Source organism: Leucopleurus acutus (genome assembly GCF_964270905.1).
Source record: "Leucopleurus acutus genome assembly, chromosome: 20".
In the NCBI taxonomy this organism is placed as follows: Eukaryota; Metazoa; Chordata; class Mammalia; order Artiodactyla; family Delphinidae; genus Leucopleurus; species Leucopleurus acutus.
Genome location: NC_139162.1, coordinates 13,162,228 through 13,174,659, shown reverse-complemented (window position 1 = coordinate 13,174,659; position 12,432 = coordinate 13,162,228). Strand labels below are relative to the sequence as shown.

Sequence of the window (12,432 nt, the reverse complement as noted above, 5' to 3'; positions counted from 1 at the left end):
GCTGGATGAGGGCTGGAGTTTCAGTTTGGTCACACAGGTCCCAAAGCCAATCTGGTTAGTCAGAGAAAAAGCATATGGCAAGGGCAAACACTCTCATTCTGCAGCTAATCAGCTGTATGTGAAAACAAGTCCCTCCCCGCCTCCGCACCTCACTTTTTCTTTTTTTTTTTTTTTTTCAGTACGCGGGCCTCTTACTGTCGTGGCCTCTCCCATTGCGGAGCACAGGCTCCGGACACGCAGGCTCAGCGGCCATGGCTCACGGGTCCAGCCGCTCCGTGGCATGTGGGATCTTCCCGGACGGGGGCACGAACCCATGTCCCCTGCATCGGCAGGCAGACTCTCAACCACTGCGCCACCAGGGAAGCTCTCTTTTTTTTTTAAATTTATTTTTGGCTGCGTTGGGTCTTCATTGCTGCGCGCAGGTTTTCTCTAGTTGCGGTGAGCTGGGGCTACTCTTCGTCGCGGTGCACGGGCTTCTCTCATTGCGGTGGCTTCTCTTGTTGTGGAGCATGGGCTCTAGGACCATGGGCTTTAGTAGTGCAGCACATGAGCTCAGTAGTTGTGGCTCATGGGCTCTAGGGCACAGGCCCAGTAGTTGTGGTGCACGGGCTTAGTTGCTCCGCGGCATGTGGGATCTTCCTGGACCGGGGCTCGAACCCGTAGTTCCCTGCATTGGCAGGCAGATTCTTAACCACTGCACCATCAGGGGAAGTTCCTGCACCTCACTTTTTCATCTAAGTGAGAAACTTGGACAGTCTAAGCTTCTCCCCTTTTCGGCTAAAACTCTTTCGTTCTTAGTCCCTTTGGAAAACAGAGGCCAAACGCCTCTGAGGATTGAAGTTGGCCAAGGATCTTTTACCAGAAAAATCACACACAGAATTTGGGAGTGGGGCAATTCATTCAGAGACTGCTAAGGTGTCAGCCAGGCAACACGTAAGCCATTCACTGCTGCGGTGTCCCCTCGGGGGGCTGAGGGCAGCTTGGCCGGCGAGCCACTTCTCCCTTGTGGAGATACAGGTGACGAGGAGCCTGAACCCACAGCTCATGTCCTACACTTACACCAAAGCAAGGTAGCCTCCCCAGGGCATGCATTCAGGGCTGACGGCTGCCCTGAGCCTCCTAGATAAAGCAATATTCACATTGGGACTCAAAATGCCCCTCAACCGCTCCCTCCTTTCTTCTTCTACTCTTCACCTTCTCCCATGTCCACTGTACACATAGGCCTACTATCTCCTAAGTGACAGCTGCTGAAAATGGATTTGAGGAGTTCTGAGGAGAAACCCTGGGTTCCAGGTTAACCCTCCTTTCTCACTGAACATCCCATTTCATTACTTGAATATTAGTACAGCCATTACTACTTAAAGAAATCCTTGCTACCATGCAATTCCTTAAGCTGTTACTTTTTAACAGCCGGATGCACACTGGCTTTGCTGAGAGTACAGGAGGTAGAAGACAAGGTTCGGGAAGGGTGTCATGAGGTCACTGACCTCAGGGGTGGGTTGTTGGAAGGGGGAGGCAAGCACTGACTAAACGCGGACATAGCAGGGCCCAGAAAATAAATGTGGCCTAGTTCTGGGCCTGAATGGGAAGGCGGCCATCAGAGACCAGGTGCCATCCATGTGTCACATCTGTAAGGAGAAGTTCCAGGTATGTGTTCCCCCCAGGAAGGAGCCTCATCACATGGCTTAAACACATCAGTAGAATGAACAAGTCTGGACACATGAGCTTGAGAGTCAGAAAACCCCAGATCTGGCTTCCAGCTCTCCTGTAAAGGCCTATGGTCCTACTCTGTTTCACCTAATTAGCCAAGAACACGGACATTCTAACAGTAAGTTTCTGAGCGTCAGTGGCAAGTTTACAGTCAGTACTCACAGCTCCGGAGACTTCTTCCAGCAGAGCATGTGGTTGGAGGAGAGTCCTCCCAGTCACCACAGAGAAAATTTAACAAGTAAAAACCTGCAAACTCTTTATTAAATTCTCCCATTTCATCTGTACAGAAAAAAATGCACATTATGTTCAGAATCTCAGTAACATCTCAAAATTACACAGCATGAACATGTAAAAACAAGAAACTTCCAGGATTTTATACATAGAAAGGAAAACCATTTACAAAAGAGGCTTGTTAGTTTTACTTTTCTTTTTTTCCTTCTTAAAAAAAAAAAGTTAAAGGCCTAAGATCTCACACAGCATTTGCTGTACAGTCTGTTTTCCTGCTTCGATTGACCTGGGAACATGGTGTTGGGAGAAGCCGCTCAGGAAGCCTTGGGCTGCCAGCCCCTCCCGTCGGTCACTCACTCTAGTGCCCCTCAGTCTGACAGGGACCTGTTCAAACCATCTAGCGTGTGTGGTACAGGGCCTGCTGGGCTCTGGGGTCCAGTTGTCAATTCTATGTTGGGGGGAAGGCGAAACAGAATATAGAGGCACTATCTGAATTTTCTCCTTGCCCAAGGAGATTCCTCCACTGCATGTATCCCAACACCCCTACCTGTGCGTTGTGGCAGCTCTTGGGAAGGGAGAAGGAGAGGAAGCCACCATCAGGATCCTGTCACTACCAGCCCGAGCAGACAGTCCCACCTTTGTGCTCCAGATGACAAACAGTCCCTGGGTCTCCACAGTGATCTCACTAGATGGCCTGGATGAACCTGTCACTCTGAAGAGTCAGTCCTGGTTTGCTAATGACTGATCTTTTGTCTGGGGTCTGGGCGGGAAGGGGGATTCGGCTTCAAACTTGATTGCCCTGACATGTGACCCTGGTCCTAGGGGAGAGGAGGACCAAGAGGAGTGTAGTGGGAGAGATGACCAACCAAGACACGTGAGAGAGAGACGGAGACCAGAACATCAGCTCTGGCCCCAGGCCCTTTGGGAATTGAAGACCAGTGCGGAAGAGGGGACTTAGGAGTGGAGTATCCCTAAAGGCCTGGGGGAAACTCAGGGCACTGGAATGCTGCATTTTATAAAATTACTTAGGTGCTGTCCAAATGGTGAGAATAAATAAAAGGAGTCTTTGAGGTTTTTCAAATTTCCTAAGAATCAGAAATATAAGTAAACATACCAAAATGCACGATTCAAAAAGCCACGTTCTTCTTTTTGTTCTACGGCCCAATTTAGTTTGAATGTGTCAGGCTGTGCTGGCTGGCTTCTAAGGGTCCCTGCTCCAGGTTCCTTCTCCGTATCTGCTTGCTTAGAGTAAGTTATATGCAGAAGACGTTTACTTTTTGGTGGGGGAGGGGAAGAAATGGGATGGGGAGGCCTTTTCTCAGAGGAACTTGAGACCAGGTAAGGAGGTCCCACAAAGCAACCTACCCCTCCCTGGGTGACTCACACTAGTGGGGTTCTTTAGGATAGAAGTGGTACCACAAGCCTGGAGGTGGCACAGAAGTCAGGCTGATATAGGAGAGTGAATCTTCCTTTGGGAAGGTGGAGGGAGGTCAGCGCTCTGTCTGATAGAACGGAAACGATGCTACGACTCTTTACGACTGGCTTCTCTTGTTACTTGACCTCAGGAAACAGGAAGAAATGAAATCTGATGGTAATTTCCTGTCACACCTAGGAAAGCAGAATCTCCCTCCTTCCCAGCGTCCCCAAGAAGAATACGTGCAGGATGTGAGATGGTCAAAGGCCTGCAATGAATACAAGTCAACACCTGCTCACTCAGTATTAGAATTCCCCTCGCTTCTCAGGATGCACTGGCTCAGAACAAGCTGATGGGATCCACAGCACTGGGCCTGGTAGTGGTACCAGAATTTTAGGGAACGCTAAGAAGGAGGGCTTTCCTGCTGGAGTGAACCCAAGCCCGAGCGATGGCTCCCACCTCAGAGCATCTTGCTAGCAGACTTCTCTTGGGACAGCAGCAATAGCAGAGGAAGGCCAGGGATGCACCAGGGTCAAGGTCTCACTCCCACAGCCACCCTTCTGTGTGAGAAACTCCGATGCAGGGAGAAGACAGCCTTGTTCTTGACGTTCTGCCCAGATTTCTGATCTCCTGCACTGCAGGGCCTCCAGCCCAGAGACTGACCTCCTGGCACCTCTGGGGTGTTGTAGAGACACCAAGTCTGAGTCTCTGAGACACTGGTGTGAGCTGACAAGGCCTGATGAGTTCTCTGGCTACTGGAATCTTCAGCAAGTGCTTGGAGCCTTGGCCTTGGACAAAAACCCTACCTGCTGCTTATGTTATTGTTCATGGGCTAGACATCAGAAGAGAAAAAGGACACAGGTCTGTCATCAGCTCCACTAGGGCCATGGCTTCTTCTTGACTAATTCTTGACTAGCTGATTTACCCAAGAGTGACCTATGAGCCCAGTAACCGGAGGTGTCCCAGAACCTGTTTTGTTACACCAATGAGGTACAGAAATGGATATAGTTGGGCCGTAGTTTCAGATGGTGCTGGGCCCCTTGGATGCAGGAAACTGCTCAGTCATATGAAACTATTCTAAAAACCAGTCACTGAAACTACTCCAAGTCGGATGGTGAAATGTTTTCTGACAACGAGCAATCAAAGATACCGGCCGCGTTATCCCTTCTATCGATCCGGATCATTTCTAAAGATGACAAATGTTTCAAGAATCAAACTCCTTTTCAAACTTCCAGATCTGCTGCAGACAACTGAGATCACCTCTCAGTTCAGAAAGAACAAAAGTATCTAGACACATTAAACCATGGAGATGTTTTACATACACTGGGAGGGAGACTGCAGAGACGGAGAATGGTACTCCCACTCTCATCAAACAGGGAACAGTCATTCTATCCTGTAAACCACATCAGACATGTCAGTGGGGGCCTGTGTACAGATATATCCCCGGTCCTCGATCCCAGACCTCACCACCCAGGGGGGAGCCCCTGGAGGTGGACTATCTAGATCAGCTCAGTTCAGTCCAAAAGTGGTGGTAGGAGGGGGCGCTGCTCGGACTCCAAGAGTTTCAAGTTTTATGAGGCTGAAGAACCCCAGGACAGTTGCTAAGAATCAGGAAGACCCTAAGAGCAGGACTTGGGGGACCAAGCAGCTTGGAAGCTCCCCTTCATGACTTGGAGTACCCTAGGCAGGGGGGATATGCAGCTTCTAGAACCCACTGCCTCCAGGAAGGGTAGTAAAAAGGAAAAAGAAAGAAAAAGAAGAAAACCACAGTATTCAAATATATGTCAGTCAGGTTAGACAAGGAGTCATTTGGATCAACCAAGCCACAAACTGACCCACTTTGTACTGAACACATTCCAGGGAAGACAGATGTGGGGAGGTCCCTCAGCACGTGTGCACAGCGGCAAAGAGGCGCAGGGCAAGGGATGGAGCATGGTCTACGTGGACAGTTTTAGGCACGTGATTTATAATACTTTGTGGAGTCTAACAGGTTAATAAAATATATATTATATAAATATATCTTCTACTGTACACGCCGCCCTCTTGTGCAGCCACTGGATTCCATGCCCCAAACTCAAGTCCAGGTGCACCAGGTTGAACTGTGATGCCTGCACTCCTCCCTTTTTATACTCCAAGCCTGTCATCTCTACACTGGAGGGACGAGGGATGGTCAGGAATATTGCTTCCATAAAGCTCAGATTCAGGAAAGACTGATGAATCATCAAAGTACATTTAGCCAATGCCTACTGTAGTGGGTGTATGCAGCAAACGGACAGAAAGAAAAAACGGAGAAACGCCTCCATCTTTTAATGTAGTAATTTTCCACACCCTCTCCATGTAGAGGCCTAAAGGAGCTTGTCTGGGAAGGTGGCCTTGAACCTGCAGAAAGGTCAGGTTGGACTGCCAGTCACACCCTGAGACCAGGCTAAGTCTTTATAAGCCATTGTCTCACCTGGGAAGTAAAGCAAAGTCAATCAATCCCCCGCTCCTCCTTCCTGCCCTGAGCTCCGGCCCCCAGAGTCACGGCCTCCCGGTGAAGCGGAGGGCTTCTGGAGGAACTGCCACCCCAGCAGGACCAATCCGAACGCAGCTTGAGTCCTGCACTGCCCTGGAGGAGGAAGGTCACTGGGGCACTCTGCCTTGGGCCTCAGGGTCCAGCCTCTCCATGCAGATCAGTGGACAGATCAGCTGCACACACTTCTGATCCCCTCTCCAACCCACCTGCCCTCGGCCTAGGGAAGCTCATGCTCTACTCCACTGAGGTGAGGAGATCACACAAATATCCACGGCTGTGGGGTCCTGACCAGCAGTGGCTCTACTAGGGTAGGAACTGGAAGGCATCACTGTTTCGGCAGAAGAAAACAAGACCCAAAGCGGGCTGGTTAGTCGTTTCCCACTACTCGGTGAAGTCCATGGCCCTGACATGGGCCAAAGGTGCTGCTGAGAAGTAAGCAAGACATCCCAGTTATAGCATGTTGGGTGGTGTGTTTCCCCTCTAAAGTCCTGCCTTCATTTCACACTGTCACACAGAAGAAATAGCCCCATTGCTCAAATCAAGCCTGGAGGAGATGTGTTACTATATACATTTTTTTCTTTAAAAATTTCTTTTTTTTTTTTTTTGGTGTTTTTAAAAAAAAAAAATCATTTGAGTTGCAGGTCAGGTGAGTTGGTTCTGGAAGTACTGGTAGTTCCATCGGTATGAGAGACTTGTCTATGGGCAGGTAAACCCGAGTTTGCCAACAAAGGCAATACCCAAAGCGGCCAGCTGCTGCACAAATGGTCGAGGAGGAGGATACCATGGACACGGGTGAAGTCTGAGACGGGACAGTGCGGTGGATACCTGCTGCTGCTCTAACATGGGTGTTGGTGTCACCTCGCAGAAGGACGAGGTGAGTGGGTACGCTATACAGGAGGGCTGTACAAACTGGGCACTGGACAGGTAGTTCCTCTGGTGCTCAAGGTGGCTCTACCTGTCCTTGAGCTCTCGTGTCACTCGTTTGGTGATACGTCCACACATCAGGCCAATCAGGAACAGTATGCAGATGCTCCCACTGATCACAGAGAGAATGTAGTTCTTTGAAGGGGATGTCATCACTTGCATGGCGAGGTCAGAGAAGCCATCCGCAGGGGCCACCTGGAAAACACACAGGGGCATCATCCTCGGAGAGAAGTGGGCTGGGACAATGCTTGCTCTAACTTGCCCCCCAGGACTGCTACTGTAACGTAGGTCATTTCTTTTGGGGAGAGAGGAGGGCAACGGGCAAGAAAATCAAACACCGAGCTACAACTGTTTTTCCCGATCATACAATTCATCACAGTGATCACTGCCGCCCACGTGGTAACAGCTCTCACAGAGGACCTGATGGTGTGCTGGCAAAGGGCTCAGCATGTTTCAATCGTTTAGTCCTCACATTAGTCCTGGGACATACATTTTACTACTCCCACACTACAGATGAAGACCCGGAGGCCCAAGGGGTGGGAAGTGGTCAAGTGACTTGCACAAAGTCACAGGTTCTTACATATTTTGATTTATTTTCTTCATGTTGCTGTCTTTTTAAAAACAAAGAGAAAAGCTGAGATTCTGTCGGGTGCTAATTCTCTGTCGTGACTTGTTTTCACTCACCATCATATCATCAGCATCCCCCCCCCCCACCAAAAACAACTTGCAAACATGACTTATGCTGACTGAATATACTTAATCACTCCCCCAATCGTGGACACTCAGAGTCTAGCCAGTTTTCATCCTCAGTTTTCCTCAGTGCTTTCTCCAGTGGACCTCTGTGGTAGGCTATAGCAGAATCAGGACCAAAAGGCTCCCCAGGTGCACCCGGACCTGTTCTGTTGAGTCTCAACTTAGCCTGGGTGCTGAAAAGGGTCCAGCCCAGAGAGGTCTGGGCTGCTTCTATGCTCATCCATGTACTCAGAACAGAGCAAGGAGGCTCCAGATTAATCTGATTTAAGCGCCAACATCTGCCAACAGAAAACTAGCAGTGGAGTCACTGTGAAGCAACGCTTGGCGGCTCAAAGGCGGAAACCAATGACGAAAGAAGGGACTAATTAATGTCTCTGCTGTGCTACCTGGAGATGATGGCTCCAGGCTCACAGAGCCCAGGCGTCTTATGGTGCACTGAGAGATTTTTTCAAATAAACCTACTGCCAGTCTCACAACAAGGACAAGGAGGCCAGTGAAGTATCTCAAAGAGACCTGGGAAACTGACAGAGGAGACGCCACATCAGGTGATTCTCGTGGTCATTACCTTTGCTGCGTAACTCCACATTTCAATCCGGTCATTGAGGCGTTTTTTGCACTCAGGTTGTAATCTCACCCGCTTATCCTCCAGGGCCTCCATAAGGCAGGACATTTCTGTGCAACGGAAAGGGATAAGAAGCGTCTGAAGCTGTACAGAACAGAAATTTCGGTAAGGATGGGGAGAAGGGTACCTAACCACCAGAGAATTCAGATCTGGAGGCTATACAAAGTTAAATCCCTTCAAGGACACTTAAGCCAAGATCTACCATGGAGAAGAATATTTAAGGTTGGCTGTCCAGAGTCTCTCTTAAAACCTCTCTCATTTTATTCATTGGACACACATGGCTCAGAAACAACCATATACCTGCCCAGGTTCCACCTCACACTTAGAACCTGTCTGCTGAGCCCACTGTGGCCACCGGGGAAGCTGATGAAGCTGTTCAAGGTTGGACAAGGCAGGGAAGAGGGCCATGATGATAGCTTAACTTTTGCCTCCCTGATAAATAACTCAACTTCCTCTTGTCATCAAATCTTTACCTCGGGTCATGGCTCTATCAGTTCAAACCTGCAGCAGGATTACTCCTAAACTCACTTTGCCACAAAGGCATCAACCAGGCCCCCAGTGGATGCTGTCTACGGTTGAGCTGCAGCTACAGAACAGAGTAGCTGGAACTGATGTCTCAGAGGGAGTCTTTGCTCCTCCCAAGATAGTTCAGACAGGGTCAGAGTGAACACCGCGACTTACGACGCCCTCGGCCAGGGGTGATGGCTGCACAGTGGTGTTTAATGTCCAGGGCACAAGCTGTATGAAGAACTGGGTCCACAAAGATGTCTGCTTTGCTTTCCTTCAGCATGTTTAACACTTCCTAAGAAAGGAAGATCATAGAGAGAGCTTTTATAGAGGAAATACATCAGATCTGTTGTCTGTAAATACTTTACATACAAACAAAAAAGTCAAGGAGGGACGATTAAGCCAACAGAGGCTACTCTGAGATAGGTGGCAACGTGGTGATGATGCAAAGAACGCAGACAGTTAGCATCCAATTTAATTCAATAAATACAATTTGGGGACCTAGTGTATGCAGAGCTGTTTGCTAATAAGCAAAGCGAGGCAAGTTTAAGATCAGAATTGGGTTTTGGGCACTCTGGTATGCTATATTATTAAATACTAAGTGTTAGTGTTTATATTGATTTAATGCAGTTATTTTGTTACTTTATATGTCTGAAAATGTGAAAATTGAAAATCAGAGTAATAAGCTATATTAAAATTCCCAAACAGAAAGGTGCATTTCAAAATGTTTCACTTTACTTCCATTATCCTCAAAAGGAAAGAAAGAACTGACAGACCATAACTTCTACTGCAAGAATAATTCTTATTTGAGTTTAAAGATGTTCTGAACAACAGGAATATAAACATGATAGAACTGAAATCAACTCTGCAGACTCTCCATTTATACATGATGAAATTATATCAGGTAAAGACAGTCAAAAATTGCTTTCTTAAGTAAAAATTACTTTGTGCTTCACAGACTGTAAAACAACAATAAAACAAACAAACAAAAACAAAAAAGAAACTGAAATGTTGTTCAAAAAGTCCTCCTTGAAGTTAAATGGGATAATTTGATGAAAAAGTATTCAAAGGAAAATATCTGGATTTAGCCTTTAGCCAACTTCTGCCACTCCTCAGACCATGTGGAATTAGAAACATTTTTAGCAGATGAAAATATGTGCACACAATATTCACAGTGACTCAGTAATATCATTGAAACACTTTTCCAAAAAGAGATTAAGTTTTTTTAAAAAGATCAAATACATTATTTCACTTTCAATTTTGTAAGATAATGCACGTTTAGCTATCTTTTTTTTTAAAATTAATTTATTTTTGGCTGCGTTGGGTCTTTGTTGCTGCACATGGGCTTTCTCTAGTTGTGGTGAGTGGGGGCTACTCTTTGTTGCGGTGTGTGGGCTTCTCATTGTGGTGGCTTCTCTCGTTGCAGAGCATGGGCTCTAGGCGTGTGGGCTTCAGTAGTTGTGGCACACAGGCTCAGCAGTTGTGGCTTGTGGGCTCTAGAGGGCAGGCTCAGTAGTTGTGGCTCACGGGCTCTAGAGCGCAGGCTCAGTAGTTGTGGCACACAGGCTTAGTTGCTCCACAGCATGTGGGATCTTCCCGGACCAGGGCTCGAACCTGTGTCCCCTGCACTGGCAGGAGGATTCTTAACCACTGCGTCACCAGAGAAGTCCAGCTATCATATTTTGATAAATTTGTTTTTATGTGATGTTTCTGAAATGAACTGAATTTGTAGTTTCATTGACTTTTACAAATGCAGTACGCTTACTGATACATTGGAATTGACATTTTACTTTGGCATAGCACTTAAACAATGACCTTAAACAATGGTCTAGTCATGGGGATGAGACATATTCACAAGTAATTAGTACATGTTAAGTTACAGACAATTAATGGTCAAAAGGCAAATTAGTTTGGTAAGAGGGAACAAGATAGAATTCTGGGAAGGAAGGTTTAGATTCGATCACTAAGATGTACAGACTATAGCTTTAAGAGGAAGAAGAGCAGAGAAAAGCAAGGGAGAGAAAATGGTGACTGACGGTAGTTACCTTTTTACACATTTCTGTTTTGATTTTGAGCAGGTTAACTTTGAGGCACTCCTCTACTTGACCTGTCTGCTCCTGGGCTGCTGCTTCTTCAGCACATAGACTGGCAATCTGTTCAGGACACACACAAAAAACAAGGGAACCCCTACTCTCACGAGACACCTTGGTCTCTGAAGCATGTCGATTGGAGATCCTCCCACACATGTGCCCGGGGCTCTTCTCAAACGGATTCCTGGTGGATTTCACTCCCCTCCCTCCCATATGGGATGCCAGGCTCTGTTCTCCTTCACAAGGACGGGCACAGAATTGAAAAACAGTCAATACATGTATCTTCACGCTGTCAACCCCAAGACCTGAGTCAGACTGTCCCAGGGCTGGTCACAAAGAAGGCTACTCTCTGATTCCTCAAGAGGAAGGTCGTACAGCCAAGTAAAATCCTAAAAGCAAATGCTTGACATTGACAGAGGTTCAGAGTCAACCCAGCTACACAACTTGGAAACACACACACACACACACACAAAGGGGTCCTGACACATAGCCTGCAGTACAGTTAAAAATTTAACCTTCTTTGGACAGCTTTGTGAGTAAGCTTTTTTGAAATATCTTTAGCCATGTTCCCATAAAATGGACATATGTTGAACAAGGTTCACTACATGACCTTTTGTAGCTAGAAAGTCAAGTAATATCCAAGAACTGGCACTTCGGTAGAGGCATTACAGGAGCACTTTTATCCTTCTGGCAAGTGTTGGGAGTATTCTGCGTTGAACATCAGAATAAGGAGAGGGAAGGACAAACTAGACGTAGACAGATATAATAAACAAAAATGCTGTTCAATAGAGAAATGTGGAATCAAAACTGAATAGTGATAGGACTAAGGACAAACCAAATTCAGTGTTACACAGAACCAGGAACTCAGACAGTGGAGAGCCTAGAAGAGCCCTGGATTCAGGGCTGAAGGGAAACAGAGTAAAGAACTTTTCTCCAGTAAAACTTCTCTGACCAGCTCTGTTCACAACCAGTTTTGTCCCCAGATCCTACCTCATCCGAGCAGTGTAGCTGGAGCTGAGGATCGAGTCGGTAATCTAGAGCAGACTCCTGGATAATAATCCGGATCTGGTCTTCACAGTCTGAAGAGAGGCGCTGCATGTGACAAGGGAGAGTACGTCAGCCTATTAGAACATGTCAGCTTTTTATCTGGGCCCTGGCTTGGGGAAGGTGTGCAAAAAGGTCTTGGGGAAAGTAGCAGCAAGCTACGGACCTCCAAAGAAAAAACTGCCAGGACTAGTGGAGGTTCCATAAGTACACTCTGTGGAAAGCCCAGGGCAGTTTACCTGGTCAGCATATCTCAACTTGAGGCAAGAGATGACTTGACCTTCTAACTCCGAATCGTCCTTGGCCTTAGTCAGGATACCGTGACAGAATTTAGGAATGTCAGCTTTACAGGCTTTCCTTAGCACAGGGTTTAAGCGGTAATCTAGAGCAGAAAGGAATAAGCACAGGATAAAACACTCCACCTGGATTCACAAATGTTTTGAGAGCCAGTTACCCAAAGGGGGCATATTAGGTCAACGACCACTAATAAACCACTGATTTGTTTATTTGGTAAATGTTTACTGAGCTCTCACTACACTGTTTTATTTTATTTTTGGCCATGTCCTGCGGCTTGTGGGATTGAACCCGGGCCACGGCAGTGAAAGCCCAGAATCCTAACTAGGCC

At 47.2% G+C, this 12,432-nt stretch overlaps 1 protein-coding gene across 2 annotated transcripts in view; it reads right to left on the bottom strand.

Annotated features, from left to right (window-relative positions):
* Window positions 1-1,946: 1,946 nt before the first annotated feature.
* Window positions 1,947-12,432, bottom strand: part of GLG1 (golgi glycoprotein 1) — a gene marked incomplete at its 5' end in the record, with an annotated part of 149,908 nt that continues 139,422 nt past the window's right edge. The window contains 7 exons of one of the 2 annotated variants that reach the window (XM_082863214.1): window positions 1,947-5,818; window positions 6,823-6,986; window positions 8,110-8,216; window positions 8,848-8,968; window positions 10,719-10,826; window positions 11,754-11,855; window positions 12,047-12,189. In XM_082863214.1, coding sequence (XP_082719340.1) covers window positions 5,743-5,818; window positions 6,823-6,986; window positions 8,110-8,216; window positions 8,848-8,968; window positions 10,719-10,826; window positions 11,754-11,855; window positions 12,047-12,189 — 821 coding nt within the window. In that variant the 3' untranslated portion in view covers window positions 1,947-5,742. Of the gene's footprint in view, window positions 6,987-8,109; window positions 8,217-8,847; window positions 8,969-10,718; window positions 10,827-11,753; window positions 11,856-12,046; window positions 12,190-12,432 lie in introns of both variants that reach the window. The other variant, XM_082863213.1, reaches the window with a different exon arrangement.